This window comes from Camellia sinensis, chromosome 13 (assembly GCF_055761805.1).
Source record: "Camellia sinensis isolate YWXY chromosome 13, ASM5576180v1, whole genome shotgun sequence".
Taxonomy (NCBI): domain Eukaryota; kingdom Viridiplantae; phylum Streptophyta; class Magnoliopsida; order Ericales; family Theaceae; genus Camellia; species Camellia sinensis.
Window position 1 is genome coordinate 2,778,690 of NC_138973.1, and position 27,218 is coordinate 2,805,907.

At 34.3% G+C, this 27,218-nt stretch overlaps 1 protein-coding gene across 6 annotated transcripts; it reads right to left on the bottom strand.

The window, feature by feature from the left end:
• Positions 1–3,286: 3,286 nt before the first annotated feature.
• SKB1 (SHK1 binding protein 1) lies at positions 3,287–25,395 on the bottom strand. 6 transcript variants are annotated; one of them, XM_028224536.2, is made up of 24 exons: positions 24,875–25,142; positions 21,869–22,101; positions 18,479–18,596; positions 17,301–17,410; positions 16,613–16,702; positions 16,434–16,499; positions 15,739–15,830; positions 15,125–15,200; positions 14,940–15,026; positions 13,935–14,007; positions 13,303–13,394; positions 13,183–13,218; positions 12,980–13,048; positions 12,598–12,666; positions 12,384–12,437; positions 11,903–11,977; positions 11,332–11,424; positions 11,136–11,239; positions 10,435–10,483; positions 10,262–10,348; positions 10,045–10,150; positions 8,049–8,136; positions 3,823–3,916; positions 3,287–3,684 (listed from the first exon to the last, which is right to left on the bottom strand). In XM_028224536.2, the coding sequence occupies exons 3-24, from the start codon at positions 18,594–18,596 to the stop codon at positions 3,601–3,603; spliced, it is 1,812 nt and encodes a 603-aa protein (XP_028080337.1). In that variant the 5' UTR covers positions 21,869–22,101; positions 24,875–25,142; the 3' UTR covers positions 3,287–3,600. The 6 variants fall into 6 exon arrangements, with proteins under 6 accessions (XP_028080337.1, XP_082757354.1, XP_082757355.1 ...); XM_082901228.1 differs by having other exon boundaries at positions 20,878–22,101; positions 24,875–25,140; XM_082901229.1 differs by having other exon boundaries at positions 15,739–15,818; positions 24,875–25,043.
• Positions 25,396–27,218: the final 1,823 nt, after the last annotated feature.

Consider the following 27,218-nt stretch of genomic DNA (forward strand, 5'->3'; position numbering starts at 1 on the left):
TACCATTAGTAGAATTTCTGGTAGAGAAAGTGAAATTGATTCATGGCCGCCTAGATTTCATTTATATTATACTAGCATAATATCCGTGTATAAATAAATAATTAATAATTAATTTTAAAATTAAAATTAAATAGTAAAAGAATAAAATTAATTAAATTTTAATTATTATTATCACAATTTTGTTTATGGTTTTTTTTCCCAACCATTAATGCTATGTTTTAAGTTCTAAATAACAATAACATAAATCGTAAAGTAATTAGTAAAAATTTTAAAAAAAAATTATAATAAATTATAAAATTGCACCTTTTAATTTTTATTTTTAGGAACAAAAACTATACCTATGATAAAATTTAAATACATTTTTATTTTTTAAGGATTTCATAATTTTAGTTTGTCATATACTAGATGAGATCGTAAACTATATGAAACTCAATAATTATTATTATTATTTTTTACTAATTACATTTTTATAGTATACCATAATAGTAATAATAATAATAATAATAACTTTTTGTTGAAACTCAATCTAGCAAAATTTGTTTAAATCAAAAAATTGAATAACAAAATGAAAATGACAAACAATGAATTATCAGTAACTCTTTATCTTTTTATTTTTCTTGAAATCAGCATTTACCTACCAAGTATAACTTTTAAATTTTCTTACAATCGCTAGTTTTGACATCTTACGTTGGATCATTTTCTTATTCTGCCCTCGCACTCACCTTTACTTAACGAATCGTCATATCATGGGTGTAATTTTTTAGAATTATTTTATAAACCATAATACTTATGTTGTGCACGGGATTTAAATAAATAATTAAAAATTAATTTTGAAATTGACTAATAACATAAAATTTATTTATAAGAAATAAATAAACTATGATAGAATGTATTTTAAAAAAGTGTAATAAAATTATAAAAACTATATTTACAATGAAATATAAATGCATTTCATTTTATAAGTTTGGCAATTTAATTTATTTTATATAAGAAATAGCCCAATCATATAATAAATTATATTTATTAATTTATTAACTACCCAATGTCTATTTGTAAAAGTTTAAAAATATGTCTACTCTTGCATAAAATTATAATTTCGCTTATGCCATAATTCACGAATACAAAAGAATAAGAGTTAGTTTGAGGATTTATAGTTGTGCTAAACACTAAAAAGTGACATAGTCTAATTGACTCAACATTTATCTCAACTTGGTCATGACCTAATAATTAGATAATTATCTTAATCTATTCCTAAGTATGAACCACTTAACTCATTTATTTATTAAATTGGTAAATAAATATATGTTACTATTTTTTATAATAAAATAATAAATATGTACATGTTTATGCATAGTTACTTAAAAAAATTGAAACTTTGATAAAATTTTATATTTATATTTAAAATTATGTCACTTTGAGATAAATATTGAATCAATTAAATTATATCACTTTTAATACCTAATATAATTATAAATTACCACGCCAACTCTCGTATATTTTATTATAAAAAATACTAATATATATTTATTCATCAAGTTAATAAATAAATGAGTTAAATAAATAATGCTAATGTGGGAAAAAGAAAGACTGGGACGTGACTAATGAAACCTCCCATGATTTGAAGGAAAAGTGGAACATGAATGGAGTAGTGGGGCTGCTGGAGAACCGTCTGTTTTAAGCCTACAAATAGGCTCAAAGCAGAAGAGAAAACTAGAAATAGCAGCAACTTATCATAAAAGTAGTTCAATACTTGTATTGTACATAGGAATAATTTTTAACAGTTAGTTTCAGCTTTTATAATTTTTTTAATACTCGTCGATTGTATAACAAAGATTGTACTTGTTAGTTGATTAATGCAATTAAGTGAACATTCAAATTTATTATCAATTTTAGTGTGCCTATATATACTTTGTTTCTTCACATTACAACCTTCAAAAAAATCATTGAACCTGTCAAGGTATAAGATACCAACTATAATTGTTTGATCCGTTGTTTGTGAAATTTTTATCTCTGTCGAATCAACACTATCAATTTGGCCCAAGCCAAATTTGTGCTAACACCTACCCATAAAATAAAAGAAATAAGTAAAAGTAAAATTTTGGAGAAAAGATTTTTCAAAAGAAAATTAGCCTTGAGTGATTAAAAGAATACAAATATCATTCAAATAAATGGCTCAGTTAGCCTGTTTCATGTTGCCAATATCACATACTACGCCTGTTGTAGGGTTCATCTATGATTGAGACACTACATTTTTCACCCAGAATTTAATATTTCTTCCATAAGAATTAACCCTAACCCTGGGCATGGCTTTATATTCGCTCTACCTATACATACATATATCAAACAAAATGACGTGCCCATGTACCTAAAAAAATATATCAAACAAAACTTCTACAGTAAATATGATTGGACACTCGAAAGCACCCATCACCAATGCATGCTATGGAGAACAAAACTGTGCCCATCTTTGGCCTATTTTGGAAAGTGACTTAAAAATTAACTTTTTAATTTTTTTTTTTAAATGTACAAAAAATAAATAAATAAAGAAATAATATAATCAAAAAAAAATCAAAAAAAACCAATTTTTATCCATGCTGCCAAAATAGGCATTCCCAGAATTTTTTTTGGTGGTGTGGGGTAGCAGGGGAAGCAGGTGCATGATAGTGGGGGAGGTGTGAGGTGATGGGTTGATTTGGGGGGGGGGGGGGGGGGGGGGATTAATGCCTTGGTGGTGTGGGGTAGCAGGTGCATGATAGTGGGGGAGGTGTGAGGTGATGGGTTGATAGTGGGGGAGGTGTGAGGTGATGGGTTGATTTGGGTGGGTGGGTGGGTGGGTGGGTGGGTGGGGGGGGGGGGAATTAATGCCTTATCTGTTATTTCATGTATATTTATTTTTTGAACTGATAATTGAATTTTGGCTTCCTCCACTGTGGACTTATTTGGAAACTTAACTATTTTAATTAATTTTTTATTTATTTTTTAACTATTTTAATCTAACTACAAATGTTTTGTTTGAGATGATAATTGACTTTTTTTTGTAATTAATTTGATGATTATGAGATAAAAAAGTGAAATAGTTCTAATTTAAATGTAACATTTTATCTTATTAATTATTTTAAACCATTTTATTGTCTTTATTGACTATTTTAATCAAAAACCATCTTCCGAAACACCATCTGTATCCTTAGAGGGCACTTAACTACTTGCAATAATGTGTATAGATTAAATATAAAAAAAAAAAAAAAAAAAAAAAAAAAATCAAAAAGCCAGATAAATATCCTAGTAATTTTTGGAAATATTCATAAATTTTATGGGAGACAACTGTACGTTTATACAAACAAACAAACAAAAAAATCATTCTGAAAATTGTACATTTGGATCCCTCTTGGGGAGTCAAGCTCAGGCATCTGCAGTCGTCCTCTCCCCCATCTAACTCATTGGATACTATACTATAACAGCTATTAGGGCTGCTGTCACTCACTTCTAAGAATAAAATTAAGGCAACAACCTATAGTCAAGAGATCGTACCTTGAAGCGGCTTTCTCGTGCGCGGCTTCTCTCTGCGCGCACTTTTATCTTCTACGGATACAGATAGTACTCTTAGAGGCCGACCCAATACGAACGACCATTGCTGTTGTGAATAGGAGATGAGCTGGGAGAAGTCACGCACCATTCGTACCAAACCTACATTGCATTCAGCAGAAAACAAAACTGCTTTCAGAAATCAACTGCCAGAGAAGGGAATGAGCGAGATACAGTTTTAGGCTAATTAATTAAACAAAGCTAATTAACTCTATGAAGCCATGCAATGAAATGTTTTACCTTAGTCGAACCACAACAACGCCAAATGTGAAATTCTAAAGGAGAACCGGGTGGTACTTGCACTGGAGTCCTCAACGGGAAAAATATTGGAAACCTGATTTCAGAGGAAGAAGCAACCACCAAAATGCTGTCATAGCAAGGAAAGAGCCGGATTCTGACAATACTCATATATTACACAGGTTAATGAAACAATCTAACCACACTACATTCAACATGCAAGCTAACCCCTCATAAGCTATAAGCATAGACACTTTTAAGAAGACTCTGTGTCCGTGCCCAACATGTGACAATAAGCATCCAAGCATGCTTCTAATTTTTTATTTTTTTTAAAATTAGACTTGGACATGTTTTGGATACTTGGGGGGCACATGTTGATTGCTTAGATAAACATGGAACACATTACAAGTTTAAAAAAAAGACGACATAAGATCTAATGTAAATTTATACTTATTAATAAGCATCACTTTGACTCTTATATTTTCTTCACAGTAATCGTGTCCACTGGTTATGATGTTTGAAGCAGCTTTTTTTTAAACAAAATTGTTGAAGAAGCTTGGATCCTCTAATTTTATATATGTTTGTAGAAGATAACTGTTAAAATCCACCTACTCTCCACCTACTTCACCCACTTAAACCTACTCCACTAAACCTAACCCACTAAACCTAACCCACTACACCACTACCACCTCACCTACTCCACTAAACCTAACCCACTACACCACTACCACCTCCACTTCACCTACTCCTTACCTACTACACACTCACCCTCTTCTATATATAGGAATCATGAATCATTGTAATTTATATAACATTACATCAAGCAATAATAATACATACAATTTATTCTCTCTCTTTCTCTATACATTATTTATTACATGGTATCAGAGCGATAAGATTTAAGCATGTATTTCTTTCTCACCGGCGGGCAGCCGGCCGACACCTTTGCCTTTGCTGCCCGCTGGAATTTTCTACACATACCTTCCACTCTCCACAGCCGTAACTCTGCAAGAAGAGAAACTTCGCTCCATCATTTTCTTCCACGAATCTTCTTCGTGGCTTTCGAGCTCGTCTCTCACTATCTCGTGCAATCGATCTTTGCACTTCATCGCCACATGTGAGCAACCGTGGCCGTCGTAAACGCCGAAAAAGTGCAAATCCGCCGGATTCTGACTACTCCGGCGGCAAAGCAAGGGGTGAATGGCCACAGCGTCTTCCATATCTCTCCTCCTTCCACGCACAGAAGTCATGCCTAACTTAGGGCATTTCTGAGCCACCTCAGGCTTGTTTGTCACATTTGAAGTCGGAGATGCACACTGTTTCGCAGACGTCGTCTCTGATTCACCGTTCTCCACCAAACGACCTTCACTAATCACGCAATTCTCAACTGCTTTTCCGCACTCAGACAGCTTCGAATCTGCCACCAAAACATCCAATTTCTGACGTTTTCTACCGTGCTCTTCCAGATTCTTCTCAGCTTGGTGATAGATTTTTCATAATGGTTGCTACCGCCGCTACTTCTGCATTTTTTCCAGTTGCATCTCCTCCACCCGATTCTGGTGCCAAGACATCCAGCAAGCTTGGAGGACCTCCAGCAAATGTGGATGCACGAGGGATTAAATCAAAATCTGCTGCCACTGGGGGTTTGCAGGTTAAGGCCAATGCACAAGCCCCTTCCAAGGTAAACGGTACCAAAGTTGGTGTAATGGAGGGGCTCAAGAGTGAGGATGATTCGCCATCACTTCACCAAAGGACTTTTATCAACCAACTGTTCACCCACGTTGGGCAGTGTTACAGCTGCAAATTTGTCTTCTTATCACGTGAGGTGATGATGAGATTTGTGAATTATTTGAAGTGGTTTGAGCTGGAATGCATATCTTCAGAAAAGGAATGTGCCGGTAAACCTAAGATAAACTATGTTAATATGTTACAGTGTGTCTCTCTCTCACTTTACTTTTTCCACCACCCACAACACATTATCATCGCCATTCCCTAACCCACATGGACTTGTTCCCATCGTTTCATACAACTCATCATTCATCCCACTAGAATATATAAAATATATATATATATATTTTTAAAAAAAAAAAAAAAAAAAAAAATACAAATTTGCACACCAAACCTTCCCTTATTTTATTCATGTTGGGGCTCACCCCGATCACCATTTTACACCCAAAAAAAAAAAAAAAAAAAAAACAACAACAACAACCACAAGATTTGTTTTCTTTTCTGCAGACGACCACCCACCGATCTCACTTTTTCGCCTATTCCGCCGGTCTTTTCTTCTTGCCTCCGTCCTGGGCGGCCCTTGACGGTGTTGCCTCCGTGTTTCCCACTCCACTGGGCACGATCACTCCACCCTGCTCCTCCACTACAACATATGGCGGACCTCCAAATCGGAACATAACGGTGGCCTTCCGCTTCAGCTCCTTATTTTCCGCCTTTAGCACACTTATCTCTGCTCGCGCATCCTTATACATGCGTTGGAGCAGAGCCAGTTGGGCGTTTAACTGTTGCACCTCATTTGTCCTACTCTGCAGCCGGTGCGACAAGTTTGTGACCGCAGTCATAGTTTCAACACAGGACTTCAATGTATATTGATTAGCTTCAATATCCGTTTGCACTGCCATTTTTTGCTCCACCGACCGCATCGGAAAGTTCAACGGAGCAAAACCAGAGGTGTTTGGTTGAGGTTCACAGGCCACCGCACCAGTTATCTCTCTTGTTGACTCGTTGAGGTCGGGAAAGAGAGTGAGCAGACCACGGGAAGAAGAGGCTATGTTCTGGGTAGCTGAACGGGAAGAAGAAGCCATGTTTTTGGGTTGCTGAGTGTTTCAGAGAAGGGTTGGTTACAGAATGTTACAGAGAACGAAGAGGTTTCAACTGGTTTGTTATGCTTCCAAGCCTCAGACTTCGCTTTGGTTTATAAAGACAGAGACGACGAGGCCGACACGCGCTCTGTCAATCACGTGCATCGCCGCGTGTCAGGCACCCCTTTTGATGGCTCGACGCTTTCTGTCGGGCACGTCTTTTGATGAAGTGGGCGCGCCTTTTGATGGCACGCCTTTTTGATGGCACATCTTTTTATGAATTGGGCACGCCTTTTGATGGCACGCCTTTTTATGGATTGGGCACACCTTTTGAGGGTGCGACTTTTTAAGGGTCCGACAAGACTCTGTAAACTGTCCCGACATTGATTCCAGTTAGCTCCTTTATGGGTCCGACAAGACTCTGTAAACTGTCCCGACATTGATTCCGGTTAGCTCCTTTATGGGTCCGACAAGACTCTGTAAACTGTCCCGACATTGATTCCGGTTAGTTTCTACAAGGGTCCAGCAAGACTCCGTAAACTGTCACAACAACTGTCAGAGCATTATCTGCTACAACGGTCCGACATGACCCCATAAACTGTCTTCTACATCGGTCTGACACCGCCATCCAGTGTCCTCTACACCATTATGACACCACCATACAGTGTCCTCTACAACGTTATGACACCACCATCCAGTGTCTTCACCAATGGTCTGACACGACCATACAGTGTCACCTATCCTCTTTTATTTTTATGTATTTTCTTATTTTGTTACTCTCTCCAAACTCAAGTTGGTTAGTTCCTATCCCCCTTGAGTTTGCGGGGGGCTGTTAAAATCCACCTACTCTCCACCTACTTCACCCACTTAAACCTACTCCACTAAACCTAACCCACTACACCACTACCACCTCACCTACTCCACTAAACCTAACCCACTACACCACTACCACCTCCACTTCACCTACTCCTTACCTACTACACACTCACCCTCTTCTATATATAGGAATCATGAATCATTGTAATTTATATAACATTACATCAAGCAATAATAATACATACAATTTATTCTCTCTCTTTCTCTATACATTATTTCTTACAATAACATGTGCTAGTAAAGAAATATTTCTTGCCTCACATAAACGGGAGATAGAAATTTCATGTTTTCCCTAAATCTTATAAATAATTTGCATCATCTTATGTAAGAGAGTTATAAATATGCAACACATTCAGGACATGTACTTTCTGGCAATTAAGGTATCTGCCAGCTGAATTACCTTGTACATTCAAAACAGCAAAAAAACACTGCACCACAATGCATTGAGCTTGAAGCTGAATTATCACATGCCATGAAGTACATACAAGAACAATGCACCATGAATCAAAAGGCAATTCCAGCAAAGAAAAAAAAAAATCATACCAGCTGAACATGTTTGGCGTTGCTGTTGATGGCTCAATACCAAGATGGACATCTTTGTAAAGTGTTGCATCAAAATAGCCAGCAAATCCTATTAATCAGGTGTAAAAAAAATCTTGTAAAGTGACAATTTGAATTCTCAGAAACATTATATAGAAAACTAAAAACGGCAGAGAGAGAGAGAGAGAGAGAGAGCAACGAATGTCCTGTAGTTGACAGCAGTAAATGTCAACATAAACCTATTTAATATTGGTCCCTAGGATTCTCACACACCATGCCTCAAGAAATTCATCTCAGTGAGATCTGATTCATTATTTTTTATATTGACAAAATATGACCGAACAAAGTGGCAGAACCAAAAGAAAGTTGTTGGACAGAAAAATTTAGTAATATTCACATTTTGGATCTCTATTGCAGTGGAACTGTGATACTAAGTGCCCACAGTGTAGCCTGCTCTCTATTCCTTTTCCATTAGCTGCTCCTTCGAGACAATCAGTTTCAACTACCATCACTGTTATTCGAGAGTACAAGCCTTACTAATAGAAGAATACGTGCAATCCTAGTATCCATTAGAATGGCCCCACAAACCATACTTTTCTATGTTCCTTGAAATTTTGGCAATACCAATGTCATCCCATGTCTGTGTTACATGGACTCGCCGGTTTAGGACAAAGTACCCGTGTCGACACGACACGGGTGCGGGTGTGAGATACGTGTCGGATTTGGCATGGTTTTCTCGGACACAGCTGACATGAGAGGAGAAAGAAGAACGGTTGTTGAGAGAGAGAGAGAGAGAGAGAGAGAGAGAGAGAGAGAAAGAGGGGGGGAGGGGGTTGAAACCTATGTTACATGGACTCGGGTACGGGTGTCGGGTGCGGGTATGTATCTAGAGGTCAGACTCATTAAATCTTAAATTTAAGGGTACACGGACTCGGCAAAAAAATATCATATTTTTATATTTTTAATCTAATATGTGAGATAAAATGGTACTATATGTAACTTACAGTGTCAAAAAGACATTTATAGTAATTATACAATAATATGCACATATAATAATTGTGTTATATACAATTATATAAGAAATATCCGTTGAAAAGAATCTAACACAGATCCCATACCCTTGTCCGAGTGTCGGATGTCCGACACGGGTATTTGATCTATTTTGAAGAGTCTGTGTAACATAGGTTGAAACTCACCTTTGCAAAGCAAGTCGAGTCGCGAAGCAAGATTGAAGCACGAACCCTAGTCGCAAACTAGACCAAATCTAAGGAGATCTGAAACCAACATCTCAAAGTCTATCCCACCCAGAATATGACCCTTAGGGCTTCAACTCCCCTTTGGTCTCTCTCTCTCTCTCTCTCTCTCTCTCTTTTTTCTTCTTTGACACTGTCTTCTCTTCCTCTCTGTTCTCTTTCTCTGCTTTCTATTTATAAATGATATTAATATAATAATATATAATAGCAATCATATTATAATATTCACTCAAAAAAATATTATATAAAATAATATATCATAAATGATATAATTTTTATGTCTAAAATAAAAATAATTTATTTTATCATATATATTATAATTTATTTTATGTCTAAAATAATTTTTATATATTATTTATATTTTATTTGTTATTTTTTTTAACAAAATTTGTTATTCCTTAACTTTTTTTAACTCACCTCATCTTCATATAATAAATATATTTAAAAAAATAACTATTTAACGTATTCCCATACCCATATCCAAGTTTGGATTCATATCCATGTATTCCCAATTTTTAATTTTGAAATGTCCGACCCCTAGATACGCACCCGCACCCGAGTCCGTGTAACACAGTCCCATGTTCCTAATTCCAGTATTCCAACATATCAATCAAGAACTACACATGTAGGAATGAAACTAATTCCAGTTTCCCACAGTTCTCTAGGTGACATGGATATTTTGATTTAATAAAATATTCACATACATATTAGTTTAAAACAGGGACAAGTCTTAGGCAACCACATACCATGAACCAAGGCTGATCCAGTGTCATTGGGCATCTCAAACTGAAGCTTCATATACCGCTGATTGCTTCTTGTAATTGAGTACTCTGGATGAGTAAACGTAAAGACCTATACCAGAGTACAAAACCACAAGCAGTTTCCCACAGGAACCAATATTTTAAGTTCATAAACCACAAGTTTGAAAATCCCTGTGAAATTGTTATCGAAGGAAAAACTCACAGGCTGGGAGGGTGCAAGCCTTGCAACACGGTGCAGTTTGACAACATAAGCAGTTTCAAAGTGCACAAGATCTTTGTGTGACTTAACCTGTAACATAACAAAAAGCAGTTCATTTCAAATGCTTAGAATAGGAGACATTGACGCATTGGAATACACAAAGACAAAGAATTTACATCATTATACAGTTTTGATGTTGTCACTGGTTGAATGAAACTTGTATACCTGATGAAGGCATAGCAACCAAAAAAAGCACGTGAGTACGAAAATATAATCAGGCATTTGACTGCCAAAATTCGAATTGGTTTTCTAAAACAAATCTAGAGCAGGATTAAGGAGAATAGAACTTTCAAGAGATTCAAAAAACCACCCAATAAGATGTGATGTGATCCAAATTCCGTAAATGCCTGAGCTCAAGTCACTCACCAGAGACGGGGTCACTCATAGTGGAATTACTCCTCCAAGGATTCTATATTCAAAAGTAAATGACATATCATCTAATGTCTCCAATTAATTTAGTTAATCATACAATTTTTGTGGAAGGTTGGAAGGAAGTCATTCCAGATAACAAAATTGGATTTTCCCTCCTCTTACCAGCACAATACTGTGCTATCTATTGAGTTAATATTTTTCTGTCTACTACTTTTCAGGCTTCAGAAAAATAAACAGCTTCTATCGCTGCTCCTGGTATTAGAAACAAGTTTCATACGCCAAAGTAAAGGAAAACACGTTCACTTTCCCAAAAAAAACCTTTTATTTTAATACCTAACAAAAAAAAAAAATCGAGTAAGCAACAGGAGTGGCAACTGCAGCAGAGTTGAAGGAAAACATGTTAACCATAAAACCATAAAATATATATTAAGAAAATGACACATACGATGATGGAATTGATATTCCATCTGGCTTCAAAAATCTTTGAGCTCCATCAAGACACTCAGGTGACAGCTCATTGTCACCAAAAGAACCCAGCAATTCACTAACCTGCATTACAAGGACAAAAGAGAGGAAAAAGTAAGCAGCTGAAAATGAGAAGAAAAATGTAAGAAAGATTTTCCACATGATTTTCCATGTACCAAAATGTCCGCTTTCTCAGGAGCATCCCAGCAACGCATGTCACAAGAAACTATGGTAACCATATTCTCCCAACCCTCTAGTTTAACCAGGCTCTGTTGCAACAAATTTACAGTCATTTCACTGCAATCCTATATTTAAAATAAATAAATAAAAGAAGACGAAGAAGAAGAAGAAAGTAGAACCAAAATTTTCTGTGATGTAACAGTAGGCCCAAAACGAGGGTCTAGTTTTACTCGTGAATCTTTCTTCAACTAATTTTATTCATGAATCCTGGGTTGAATTGGTTTACGTGCTTTCACAGATAATTGGGTCTAATTTCTAATCCAACAAACACAGTGCATTGTTGCTGTCTGGAGATGGCAGCAGGGGTAACTTTTGAAATTGATATAAATTTTTTGGTGTTGAACTAACTTGCAAACCCTAGACCAGTGTAAAAGCCTAAAAAAGTCTAGTTTCACAAAAATTTCAGTGGTACAATATTTGCATGCATAACAAGAACCACACCATCAAATTACATTATAACAAGGCACAATAACAATCAGATTCAACTGATTGGATTTGACAACTTACATGAAGTGTGACAACTGCATTTGGATTTTTCTCCACTGCATAAACTCTCAACTTCCGTCCAGTTTCTTCAGCTGCCTATTATGAAGATAAGAAAAGCACAATAAGGTTTTTAACAAAAAAGATCAAAGTTGCAATAAAAGCAAGCAGCCCCTTTCAGAAACATAAGCCACAACTACTATGAAAAAACTAGAAAGCAAAGTAGTGCAAGCACGACTCCCAAGGAATTGAGCATTGATGTATGTACACTAATTATGACATCCTAGATGTTTAAAATAGTTTCTTTTATATACATCTATGAGTGTGTATATATAACCAAAAACTTTTCTAACACAGGTCGAACATGTAATTAGTGACATCTCTCTTGATTTTCCCTTTCAGGGAAGTCGACATTTTAGCATTTAGCATTTATGTAATATGTCAAATCCAAATTTTGTGTTTGCATCCATGTTCATCTCCATGCAACATAGACATAAGAGTAGACCTGCAACGATGCTCTAACAAGAGGTCCACGTCCAGCTCCCACAACCATCAGTACCTACAACACGAGAACAGAAGTGTCATGACCTTCACAGTCAAACTGCAACACATGCCATAATTGCTGATAAGATATTAAAGACAACGAGAATGAACTCAGCTATACTTTATTCCAACACAGATATCTGAGATATAATATCAGGGATTATCACACAGCTTACAGTGGTTATCATAGATGCTTCTTCATCTGGGACCCTGTCCATCAAAGCTTTGGAGACTGCTCTTTGATACTACCAAAATACAAGTACAAGATCAATACTAAAAAAAACAAAAAAAACAAAACTATTGACAGCAGCAAACAGTTGCCCTTTACCACTACAGCAAAACAGTATCTAAGCCATAAAATATTAAAAAACGTGAGCAATATGGAAACAAATAGCCATTAGAAATTAAAAATAAGCATACAATTTAGGCAGTAATTATACTTGATTAAATACATATATGCACACTGAACACTACGCCATGACTTCCACCTAAAAAAAATCTAATTTGTTTTAGATGAGATATAAATTATCTAGATTCTAGATTAATCAGAAGGCATACCTGGATATATTTGGCACTATCCTTCTCAAATGTTTCGTATGTTTGGGCCTCTAAATTATCCATGAGAGGCTGCATTCAGAAGTAGGAAACTCGACATGTAATTATAACAACAGTGAGGGAAGCGTCACAATGGATAGGAATGAAAAGTTCATCATACTAAAAAAGTTGCGAATTAAACCATGAGTTTACATAATAAAACATACTTGCAAGGGCGACTGTAAGAAATCCCTGTAACCAAGCTGCCATAAGAGAAGAAGATCAATAGAAAGATAATATAAAACTCCTAACCAGTTTGAACCAAGAAGAAAGGAGAGAAAGGCTACCTCAAAACGTTCTTGTTCAGGAAGAGGATCCATCCTTTGATATAGATAAGCAACATAGTCTAAATATGGCCGTAAGGGATGTCTCTGAAGACCTGAATGAAAAACAAATAAATAAAACCTATGAACTATAAATATACAACACAAACTCATTAAAATCAAAAATAACACCAGCAGAGTATAGTGAAACATGAACCACAATTACACACTATTTATCAACAACAAAATTTTATCGAAAATCAAAGGAGAAAAAGAACAACAAAGATGAAAGAGACAAGCAGTCCACCAAAAATAAAAGGAGGCAAAATAACAAGTGACATATAGCCTTCCAATCACTAAACATCAAAAACAAAGGAATCACCTTAAAAGGAGACGACACCCAAACACAAAAACAAGATAAATAACAAATCTTACAAGTAACTACATTAAAACTAGAAGGGAATGTTGCCCATAAACATATATATAAATCTTTAACACTAGTTGTAACATGATAAAAAGATAGAGAAGTAAGAATAAGTGCTGAACTCTTCCATTCAAATATTTGAATAATTTATGCCAAGTTTAATACGGCTTAAACAATATTAACCACCAGCCTTCAGTACCAATTACCACCCCAGTCACCATCACCAACTTACCGTCAATGTGATTTACAGCCAACTCTGAACTTCCTGTGGGAAGGCTGTGCTCTGGTTTCCCAGAAACTACTGCCTGAGGAAGACATTGCAAAAGAGAAAGATCAGCATATATTGCGGAATGACAATGCCATGTAGAAAATCATAAGAAAGAACAACTTTTGTTTCTGCAATAGGCCTCAATTAATCACCTACTATGTCTTAAATTATTGTGAATCTATGTTATAAGGACTCAAGTATGGGCATTAGGTGCCGGTACGTATACGTGTCAAACTTATCTAATTCACAATCCCAATTTCATATTTATTTTATTTATTAATTATTCATTAAAGGTAAAATATGTTACCAAAACATGGCTTTTTTTACGCATATGATGGGAGTTTTATGCATAGTTTTGTAGTAAGCTCTACAAATTAAACATATTTGTTGGGCATGTCCAACTAGACATGTCAAAAACATATCCCATACCTTAGTGACAAGTGTACGGCAGAGGCACTTGACAAATTTTAAATGGTACAATGGAAAAGATGCAAAAGAAAGGAACGAAAGAAATTTTACCATTTGCGCCATCATATAAAATTGGAAATGAATCAGAAAACTATTGGAACATTCCAGCTACAAAGAAAAATCAAACATCACAAAATCTGCATTGCAGTGAATGGCCAACTACTAATTTTGTTTCAATTAAGCACCCTAACATTATATACCTGAAATGACAGATTCTGAATACCGACTCCTTCCCCCACCCCCACAAACAAAAAAGAAGGAAAAGAAAAGAACATAGACTTTGTGCAGCAAGAAACATTGCCACAGAACAAAGAATAGAATATAGATATTTATATGACAGTTGTCAGTTATCCCACTGAATTCCCAAAAATAATATTTGAAATCTTAATAACAGCAACATTCTACAACAAAGTATAACACAGTAATCATTGAAAACATAATTTTGAGATCCAAGTGTCTCTTCAGCACTAAAATTTGATATACAGAAAATAACAACGCTACCTGTATTGAATGGTTAAAAAACACAGACAACAGCTTTTGGTGACGCTTTGACAGACACGGATATCCCCGAGCATTTGTTAGAAAAGACTGGCAAATCAACAGTCACAAATGTGAGTGTCTGAGTCACAGAGACTGCATGCAATACTACTTAAGCTTAGAAAAGGTATAATCGATAAACCCTTTACACTGGTATGAATTATGGCTGCTCTAACAGATTCCCCAAACCATCTTCCAATTGAATTTGATGAAGGCAGTGAACTCCTAATGAAAAGATTGGTCACGTGTCAAACCATAGAATTACTGGTGGTTCTGGAGTACTGACCACTGAAACTTCACATCATTTAAGCACTTCTGCATTCAAAGAAAGATAGATAGATATGGGTAGGGATCCATTTACACCTGCTGTAAGACATTTTTATTCTTACACACATCTATAACATTTTGTGCAAGCCACCTTTCACAAATCCTGCCGATGGATTTCATGCTCATCTTTTGTCATTCATGCATGCCAAGCATTAGATCAATCAACAATTGAAAAAAAAAAAATTAGGCTACCCATACACTTGCATTTTGTGTATAATATGACTATATGTATGAAAGCGATACGGATTAGAAAACTCTTGACCTTCAATTTAACTGAAATTTGGCAAGATTGAAAGGTATAAGATAAGCGTGAAATACAACGGTAGGATTTGTGAAAGTTTACACACAAGTTACGGAGGGGTGTAAAATAAAAATTTTACACTAGGTGGAAACAGATACGTCTCCTATATATAAATTAATGTTTATATATACTCACAAAACATCAAGGGCAATGGACAACTGACTGTGATGTTCACATAGAAGACGGAAGGAATTCCATGTTTCCCAAGAATCGACCTGTCCTCCACTCTGTTAGGCAAAAATAGAAGGGCTTGTAAAGGTAAAACTGATATTTATTACACAGTTATCACAACAATTTCTAATCTACAGACGCTTCACACCATACCACTTAAAAGTTCTTTCAATGGATTAATTAGAAAAATACTAATCCGAGAAACAGGAGAAGAGCGAGGGCAGATTTTGATCAATTAATCACAGGCTCTGAAAATTAAGGTTCAGAAATTGATCATTCTATTTGAGAAACCGTGAACCAACACAAGACAGAAAATCTTGTTAGGCCAAAAAAATACACACTTCAGGATTCAAAAATTAATTGGACAGGCAAAGAAACTACAAATGATCCAGCCATAAGAGCGAGGCATAACCCCAAGATGACAGGAAGCAATTCCATGACAAAATAACTTTCCATTTGCATATGCTAAGTTCAAACAAATCAGAAAATTAAAACGCATGCACTCCAGCTCTCCACCCCTAATAAGCAAGATCAACTTTGGGTGGTGGCATATTTCACATACAACAAGTTCAAACTGCAACAGCTCGACTAAATAAACATTTTCAACTGTAGATTTGTAAGCAATATGATTCAACTGCAATTGCGAAAGTAATACTCACCAGATGATCAGAGTTCCCATTCATAGCATCATTATCAGACTTCTCCAATGGAATCCTAAGCCACAACTTTAATATGGAAATAAATAATAAGAACGAAGACTACACAAAAGGAGAGACAATGTAAGACATGAAGCAAGACTCAAATAGTGGATGCGTGATATATGGTTTAAGATTAGCACCTGCATGTTGGTCAGATTCTGTAGAATCTGATTCACACACCTAGCATAATTAGCACAGGATGCTCCTTTAGGAGTAGGAAGAAGACAAGCCTGCAGGAGAAATGCAAATAGTGAAAACAATAAGCTTCTTATGCAACGATTGGAAGAGCTGCAGTGCAAGAACACAAAATAAAACACGGCATTTTTATCATACAAATTAAAATCATCATATAAGATGCAAAATAACCTCCCATGAATTGTACTTGCTAATGTACCTACCTAGAATAAAAGGCATTGATTGAATACAAATCAAAAGGACAGTGGGTTGAGGAAATGGCACTCAACACTGAGCACCATTCAGGTCATGTTTAAGAAGTTCATCTGTGTAAGCAAGGCATCCTCCCATTCTTTTTTTGCTTACATCACAATTTTAGAGGGAGAATATAATAAAGATTAAAACCAAAGTTCACAGTTTATAAAGCAAACATTTTTATTCATATGTGTTGTGCCACGAAACAAAGAGAAAACTGTCCCCAGTTATATACACTGCCAAAATTTCTCTGCAAAACCATTTAAATTATAAACACACCTGTAAACAAATATTTTTATTCATTTAGCAATATGACATAAGATGGGCCAGTGTAAAAGAACATTTTCCCAATTTTACACCACAAAAAATATTCTGCAAAATCATTTAAATTATACACACCTGTAAAGAGAGATGACATGCCCAAGCTATTTCTTCCTTGAGAGCAATTTCAGAATCCTTTCTGAGTATCTCATCTTCCGAATCCAGGTCAATCCATGAGCTAATTTTTCCTGGACCACATAACGGAAAATATTAACTGAGGAAATTAAACAGTGGTATAAAAACGCGTGCAAATGCAAACAAAAAGATACAAAAATAATAATAATAATTTAATCAATATCCATATGGTAATTTCATGATAAAGGTATCAGATTCTTGAAGATCAAAGGAACAATTGTCTCACGCCAACCAAGAGCATGCAGGTCCATGCAAGAGTATCCTTTCATGATACCACAGCACTGATGTCAGGCAGCTGATAAGTTAATCCAATTAATCTCCAAAAGTAGTGGAGATAATAAACAAGACTCTGCATGACTTATAGGATGATTGTATAAAGAAGTCTTGGGTGGGACTCCAAGAGTTTCCATCATCTCATCTTCTTCACCTCTTTTAGAAACACTATTCTAGGGTTCCTATTCACAGCCCCAGAAAACCATTGACAATCAAGCCTCGTGTCATGCCCAAACTTTTCCCCACCCTTAAGTTTTACTTTCACACTTAAAATCTCTGAATATAACTGATGCCATGAAACTTTTTGTAGCCACATTTAGATTTCCTGCAACCTAATTTTTGGGAACCAGGCCCAAACTAACCTTTTCTACCTAGAAACCTCCTATCATATAAAATCCCAACCTAGCAAGTGTCCATGGCCAAAAACCGTCACACAATCAACTCATAGCCAGCCTCAGGCCTTGGTTTCTTAAGCTGTCCTATAGCAACAAGTTCACATCAAAAATGTAACTTAGTTTTTTTAGGATGACACCTATCCGAGGAGCCTATGGGTACCTAAGTATATCATACTCCCATAGCATTCCCAACACGATTCAATAATTTTCATATTCTACAGAAATTGAACTTAACTATGCTGTGATGCAAGACAGTTAATGCATTTTGAATCTTGCGTATATTTGTTCACTGAGTTGATTGAATAAATGTGCCTCATCTAGCAATATAGAGTGTAAGGAAAGGTCAATTTTGACCATAAACAAAAAAACATCAAAATGAAAACCATTGCACACCCACAAACCCACACAAGCACAAACGTTGATACAAAATCAACCTGTGAGCAACAAACCTACCAACAACATGACTACTCCATTGTGAAGGGCTCAAAACCAAGTCTGACCCAGCAAATGGTGGAACGCCAGCTCCATTATTACCAGCAACCATTAAGCTAGGCCGATAAGACGGATCCATCTGCATCGTATTAAATATAAATCAAAAAATAATAATATGATGTACAATGTACCATTGCCCACCAATACCATAAATAATAACATCACATTAACTCAACGCAATTAACAAAAACAAATTCAATAGAAAAATTCTCTCTGCATCCTTGCCTCATCATTGCTAAGGGAAGTCTTGTATGGTTGCAGGATTGCACAGCAATTTGTATTATTTTGCTATTGTTATCATGGTTTTATTACATCGTTGCTCATATATCTTCAATAATTAAGCATGTCCAGTTCAACCCGTTTTGCTAGTAGCTATAATGGCTAGACCCGATTTCATATCATCAAACTCTACCTCGGCTCAACTCCACAAAGTTAAACATACATTAGTAGGTAAAAATAAGGTTATCCCTACATCAAGTAACATGGCAATGCAGGCTAGATATGCAAATTTGTGATTTAACAATAGAGTTAATAACAACTTGTGAAAAAAGATGAGAAATTCAATTCACCATTTCGGTCAACAAATTCAACAACATTGGGAGAGTAGTACGGAGAGAAGAAAAGAGATCTTCATATGGCTTTTATAGATTTAGAGATGTAGTCAATAACCTATGAGAGAAACAAAACTTCCCTTCACTTTACAAGGCAGCTGACACCATGCTATAGGTGGGCTTACTGACCACTCACACATAACGACAGTTATTCAACTGAAGTGTGATTGGCTAATTAGCCACCAGAACTCAAAGAGAAAATGCACACATGAATGAGCATAATTTCAATCAAATAGAAAAAGTGATGGCAAAGTAAAAAATATATATCAAAACTTCACATAAGTTAAATGGAACATTACAAAAATATTATCATAATAATAATTAAATAAATACCTACTACAAGACTACAGTATGAACATAAATTCCAGATGTACTCTCATAATCTTGTAATTTTTAGTTGACTTTGAAAAAGAAAAGCATAATTTCAATCAAAGAGAAAAAGTAATGATCAACATTACACGGACTCGGATGCGGGTATCGGGTGTGGGTATGCATCTAAGGGTCAGACACTTCAAAATTAAAAATTAAGGACACATGGATATGGATCCAAATTAGGATACGGGTACAGGGATACATTAAATAGTTATTTTTAAATTTATTTATTATATGAAGATAAGTTTAAAAAAGTTAAGGAATAACAAATTTTATTAAAAAAATAACAAATAAATAATAAATAAAAATTCTAAAAATTATTTTAGACATAAAATAAAGGGGAATTGACCCATAAATCCTAAAATGTGGAATTGTAATCTAATCAGTCCCATATTTAGTTTTGTACACCCAAAGGTCCCATTATTTGGGAGTGGACAGTTTTGCCCATGAATGTATTGTTTTTGATTTAGTGATATTGACTTTGTTTGGTTTGTATTTGAGAAACATGTTTTGAGATAAAAAATACGAAAATTTGTTTGGTTTGATTTTTTTTCAAAAGATGTTTTGAAAAATTATTTTGAGAGAGAGTTTTGAAAAAAGTGATTGATTTGATGTGTATGAGAGAGAGATTTGTTTGAAAAATTTGTAAACCAAACAAGTTTTGAAAAAAAAATTTGGGAAAATTTGTTTGGTTTGATTACTTTTGAAAACTTATTTGTAAAAAATTTTTCCTAAAATTTTTTGAGAAACACAAACCAAACAAGGCCATTATGTTTGATTGATGTGGGTGTATGTAACGTTTGGGAAAAGCTTACTATAGCTTTTTTAGGGTTTAGTAGTGTATGTAGGGGTGTCCACGTTTTTGATGACCCACACGGTGGTGGCCCACATCATTTTTTTAAGCCCACATTTGAAGACAACCCACATTTGTGGTGCAGCCCCGATCAGTTGTCCCCTCGGTCCTCTACGGCACTTTCGCAGCCCCTTCCTCTTCCCGAATTGGCCATGCTCCTCCGCCACGCCACCATCGAATCTCATGATTCGAATTCGATCCCCGTGAATGTTCCTCTTCCATCGCCCAAAGAACCGCCTTGCAGCAGATGTGGAGAGGAGAGAGAAAGAGCCGATGCTGCTGCTGTCACCACCCCCACCCCTACCTTTGTAAGTTCATTTGCTTCCCATGGCTTCCGAAAAAATAAGGAGCATGCTGACACTCAGCAATCTAGGATGATATGTAAACATCGGAAAATGATTGCGAACATTAGATTAAAAAACAAGGAGGACTCCTTAGATGGCAAACATTGAAAGTTGAAACATTAGATTGCGAACATTAGATTGCTAACATAGATTGCAAACATTAGTTTGGGATTTACGAACATTTCTGTGGGTTTGCGAACATTAGATTGCCATTGTTTTTTTGATCGTGAAATGTGGTTGCCGTCGCCCACATTTGAGTAAGCCACATTTGAAGCAAATCATCAACTGCACAGATTTAAGGCCCTGGAAGCAATTCAAACGTCGACAGTTTGCGAACATTAAATTGCTGCTGTTGTTATTGTTGTTTGGGGTTTGGGCAAGGTGCTTTGCCGTCGACCATACGAACCCAGCGTGGGAGACATTTCTGTGGGATTTGACATTTTGAAAGTTGGAACATTAGATTGCAAAAATTAGTTCGTGGTTTGCGAACATTTCTGTGGGTTTGCGAACATTAGATTGCCGTTGTTGTTATTGACATTTATGTGGGGATGTATGTTGTGTTTTGTCTATGTACCTATGTTGGAGTAGTAACATGGGGTGGCATGGCGTTTGTTGTGTGTGGATGTGTATTGCAGCATGTGTGGTGGGTGAGTTTTTTCTTCTTTTTTTTTTTGATGAATGTATGCAATGTTGGCATGCATGAATGTAAGTTGGAACTTTTGTGTTGGGGCATGCGTGAGAAAGGGTAAAAAGGTCATCAAATCCATTCCAAAATTAGCAAATGAGATCTTGCAGATCATATTACCAAAAAGAAAAGACTTCCCAGAGTATTAAAAAACAAGGAGGACTCCTTAGACTAAAACTCTCCCAAATGAGATTTTTCAATAATTTCCCCTAAAATAAATTATATTATATATGATAAAATAAATTATTTTAATTTTAGTCATAAAAGTTATGTTATTTATATTATATAATTTTTTGGGGGTAAATAATATTGTATAATATGAATAATATTATATTAATATAGTTTATATTATATATAATTCAAATTATATTAAAAAGAAGAGACTAAGACTGAGACTGATCAAAAAAAAGAGAGAGAGAGACAGAGAAAGAGAAAGAGACAGAGAGAGAGAGAGAGAGAGAAAGATCAAATGAGAAGACGATCAACTTCGTAGATCAAGCTTCGTAGATCGATCAACTTTGCAAATAGATCAATCAAATCTGCAACCAAGTCAGATTGAAGTCGGCGACCAAGTTCTCTCCTTGCTCTCTCCTCTTTCGTTTCTTCTGCTGTATCCCCGTATCCCGGCTGTATCCCACACCCGTATCGTGTCGTGTCGTGTCAACACGGGTACCTCAGAAATTCCAAAGAGTCCGTGTAACGTAGGTGATGATGGCAAACTAAAGAAACATATATATCATCAGGTTACCAAAACTTCGCATAAGTCAAATGAAACATTACCATAATATAATAATAATAATTGAATAAATAACTAAAGCAACTTATACAAGACAACAGTATAAACAAAAATTCCAAATGTACTCCCATAATCTTATAATTTTCAGTCAACTTTTGTAGGTTCTGCGGTGTACCAGTTTAGAAGGTAAGTAAATTTTAACATAACTGAAGTTCAAATAACAAAACTTGTAGATTTAGTTAGTAGCCTAATGTGAAAATGTTGTCAATAACCTATGAGTGAAACTAAAGTTTCCCTTCACTCTACAAGGCAGCTGACACCATGTTGTAGGTGAGCTTACTGACCACTCACACATAACGACAGTCATTCAACTAAAGTGTGATTGGCTAATTAGCCACCGGAACTCTAAGAGAACATGCAGATCCATATGAAAGAGCAAGCATAATTTCAATCAAAGATTTATGACAAAGCAAAAATATATCACAAGGTTACCAAAACTTCATTATCTTACAAGACTACAGTATGAACATAAATTCCAAATGTACTCCCATAATCTTGTAATTTTGAGTTGACTTTTGCAGGTTATGCAATGTACCAGTTTAGAAAGAAAGTATATTATACCAAAACTAGTGTTCAAATCACAAAACTTGTGGATTTGGTTAGTAGCCTAAACATGAAAATGTAATCAATAACCTATGAGTGAAACTAAAGTTTATATTCACTCTACAAGGCAGCTGACACCATGATTGTAGGTGTGCTTACACTCACACATAATGGCAGTCATTTAACTAAAGTGTGATTGGCTAATTAGCCACCAGAACTCAAAGAGAACATGCACATCCATATAAAAAAGACCAGCACAATTTTAATCAAAGAGAAACAGTGATAACAGAGGAAAAAATTATCATGAGGTTACCAAAAAATTCCAGATATCTTGTAATTGAGTTGACTTTTGCAGATTATGCAGTGCACCAATTTAGAAGGAAAGTACATTTTAACAAAACTAGTGTTCAAATCACAAAACTTGAGGATTTAGCCCAAACATGAAAATGTAGTCAATAACCTATGAGTGTAACTGAAGGTTCCCTTCACTCTACAAGGCAGCTGACACCATGTTGTAGGTGAGTTTACTGACCACTCACACATAACAACAGTCATTCAACTAAAGTGTGATTGGCTAATTAGCCACCGTAACTTAAAGAGAACATGCACATCCATATGGAAAAGACGAGCATAATTTTAATCAAAGAGAACGAGTGATGACAAAGGAAAAAATATCATCAGGTTATCAAAACTTCACATCAGTCAAACAAAACATTACCAAAATATTATAATAATTATTACTAAATAACTAATAAAAGACTATATTATGAACATAAATTCCAAATGTACTCCCATAATCTTGTAATTGAGTTGACTTTTGCAGATTAGGAAGTGTACCAATTTAGAAGGAAAGTATATTTTAACAAAACTAGTGTTCAAATCACAAAACTTGAGGATTTAGTTAGTCGCCTAAACATGAAAATGTAGTCAATAACCTATGAGTGTAAATAAAGATTCCATTCACTCTACAAGGCAGCTGACGCCATGCTGTAGGTGGGCTTACTGACCACTCACACATAACAACAGTCATTCAACTAAAGTGTGATTGGCTAATTAGCCACCGGAACATAAAGAGAACATGCGCATTCATATGAAAAAGGCAAGCAAAATTTCAATCAAAGAGGAAAAAGTGATGACAATGGAAAAAAATATCACAAGGTTACCAAAACTTCACATAAGTCAAATGAAACATTTACCTAATAAAATAACTAATACAAGACTTTAGTAGGAACATAAATTCAAGATGTACTCCCATAATCTTATAATTTTGAGTAGACTGTTGCAGTTTCTGCAGTCTACAGTACATACAGAAGGCAAGTACATTTTAATAAAACTAGTGTTCAAATCACAAAAGTTGTGCATTTAGTTAGTAGCCTAAAACATGAAACTAAGGTTGCTAAAATACTTCTTTAGGTGAGTTATGGATCATTCGCACATAAAGACGGGCATTCAACTGATGCATGTGTAGCTAGTTAGTTTGAGTGCGAAAAACCAACTGACTCTACACCCAACCCATAATAACAAATGACTTGCATAAACACACAATCACAAAACAATGCTTCATTTCAGTAAAAAGCAAATATATTTTGGCAATTTTTACCAATGAAATCTAGTCAACAGGGTTAACTTACTAACCATTCACACAAATGACGGTCATTGAGTGGGTAAAAATTAGTCACAAATGGCGGACATTCACACAAATGACTAACCATTCATACATCTAAAATAGTCACATTTTTTTTTAACCTTTTTGTCATCTTTTTTTTTAAAATCATGTCAAAACTCTTCTGTGTATACAATCTAAAAAGTAATTTTTTTCTTTTTTGATAAAATTCAAAAAAAAAAAAAAAGAAGAAGTAACTTTTTTATATTTTTCCGGTCAATCGAGTCGAGTATAACCCAAAGACTACAACTATCTCAAAAAAATTAAAAATTTCAGACCAAAAAAAAAACCCCAACAAAAAAGCCATCCAAAACACAAACTCAAACACCCACTAAGTCTGAATGCGATTGGCCAAATAAAAGTTACTACCCTAGAAGTGCTTTTGAATCTAGTGATTATTATGTAAACACGCCACAATACTGATAAGGCATTAACGAAACCAATCAAAAATCAAAATATATAAAAACATAGATAAATGTGTGTGACTAACCAAAGGAGAGACGACAAAATCGAAACCACCATTGATGTTGAAGGCGAGAAGCTGAGGCATGTCATCATTGAACTCCGTCTCCACTCCACAGTAGCGCGAATCGCTTTTGTCCCTCACTACTTCTCCAAGAGGCATCTTCACTTCAAATTGTTTTAGAGAGAGGCAAACCAATAGCCTTTACTCTCTAGCTAGGGTTTCACACACACACACAGCTTGCCGCGAGGTTTTGGTTAGGGTTTTAGAAGCGAGCATGAATGAAAGCTTCCACATTTATATATTCATTTCTTGCTGTATAAATTTCCAGGGACTACTAGGGTTTTTCATTTTGACCAGACATTGACGGGTGGGTTAAACCCGAACCTATCCACCTCACTAACTTGGATTTCATAAAACGGAGCCTGCAATACAGGACAAAAATCAGTGGGTTAAACCCAACCCTATCCACTTCAATAATTTGGATTTCATAAAACGGATGCAATTGAGGAATGAGAGCCAACAAAGATCATGCATTTCCATGTTGGTTTACTAGTAGTACCTCGTGCACGAGACTTCATAAATTAAAAAGAAATTATTATAATTACTTTAAAATAATTTAATATTTTATTTTGTAGTATACATAAAATTTATAAATTAATTTTATGTTTATAACTTTTGAAATTATTAATTTAAAAAAATTAAAATATATATATATATATATTTAGTGTAATTTTGATAAATTTGTATTAAAAAAAATTAAACCTGATTGAATGAGATTAATTGAGTTATAACATACCTCTTCTTTTTATAAAAATAAAAAATTTTAAAAGTTATAATTGACACAAATATAATTTTATTATTAAATATGAAGTGCAGTGATATTTAACAGTAATTAATATGATATTTTTATTATTAATCCAATAATTTAAGTTACATTTCTTTTTATTTCAATTTAATAACTAAAAATACAATACGAATATAATACACGCATAGATTTCTAGTCTTTATGAATAAGAATGTTTGAAAATATTTTCAAACTTTCATCATTTTCTTTTCTTTTTTTTTATTTAATTTGATTTTAAATTTTAATAAAAATTTTGATTTGATATGAATTACTTTAACTTTTTCATTAAATTTTTATTAATTTTTAAAAAGAACTTTCATTTTTATCCCAATTTTTTTCCTTTTCACCGTTTTTGACAGAAAAAACAAATAATTTTCAACGTTCATCTTTTTAAATTTTTATCAAATTATAATTTGATAAAAAAATATATTAAGGATTGAAAATTCCCTTAATTGAAATTATAGTGAAATAACATCTTGAAATAGACAAAGTTTGAGTATGTGATTGGTTGAAATGTATAACTTAATCAGTTCTTTTCTCATATTTGTATAAAAATTGACACTTATAACTACATCATTATAAGTTGGATTATGAAAAGAAAAATTGGGGTGTCAAACATTTTTCACTTGTAAATATCCTATATATTAAAAAATGAAAAAAAAAAATGTGTAGCTTTTTTATATATGTTTATTAGTTTTGTTTGATAGACATAAACAATTGATGTTTCAATTTAAAAAATTAAAAAGTAAAAAAAAAATAGATTAGGTTTTTTAGAGATAAAAGAAATCATCTAACTCTTCTATATACTATTAAGATAGACTATTTCAATTTAAAAAATTAAAAAGTAAAAAAAAAATAGATTGAATTTTTTAGAGACAAAAGAAACCATATAACTCTTCTATATACTATTAAGATAGACTATTTTAATCATATAAAAAAATATAAATTATATTTAAATATTATCCCTATATACTATGCTATTATATACAACTATAGTTGCAACAAATTAACTATAATATATATGGAAAGTTATATTAAACTTTCATTTTCAATTAATTGAATTATAATTAACAAACTAACAAATTACTAGGATAGAAAGAGAATAAAAATAAAGAACACAATGATATTTAAAAAATTTAAATTTACCTAGTTATCCAAAATCTAATGTTATAGTAAAATTTTGAATTCTCAATAATTTTTCACATTTTTTTATAAAATAAAATGACAAAAAACATTTAAAAAAAATTGATACCCATTTTTTAAACTTTAATTTTATGGTCTTCACTGAAGAAAATAAAATCCGATCAAAATTCTTGGCATGGAATGCACATAGATACTTCGATTACAATCATAATCACTAATAATTCTTCTCTACAATGCAAACCTGTAACACAAACACATAAACCTTACTAAAATCGAAACCAAAACCAAACTAACAGTAGAGAAAGAGAATCACACAAAGGGAAAAAATAAAATTAAAAAATTATTAAATTTATAGAGTGGGAGAATGTTACCTCCAACAAC

What these genes read in the sequence shown, in the direction of transcription:
- SKB1 (XM_028224533.2), bottom strand. Translation starts at nt 25,009, where the DNA reads ATGCCTCTTGGAGAAGTAGTGAGGGACAAAAGCGATTCGCGCTACTGT. An exon ending in ATGGGAACTCTGATCATCTG is followed by an intron (nt 15,831 to 16,433) that starts GTGAGTATTACT and finishes TTTGCCTAACAG; the next exon opens with AGTGGAGGACAGGTCGATTC. An exon ending in AAGCATCTATGATAACCACT is followed by an intron (nt 12,438 to 12,597) that starts GTAAGCTGTGTG and finishes CTCGTGTTGTAG; the next exon opens with GTACTGATGGTTGTGGGAGC.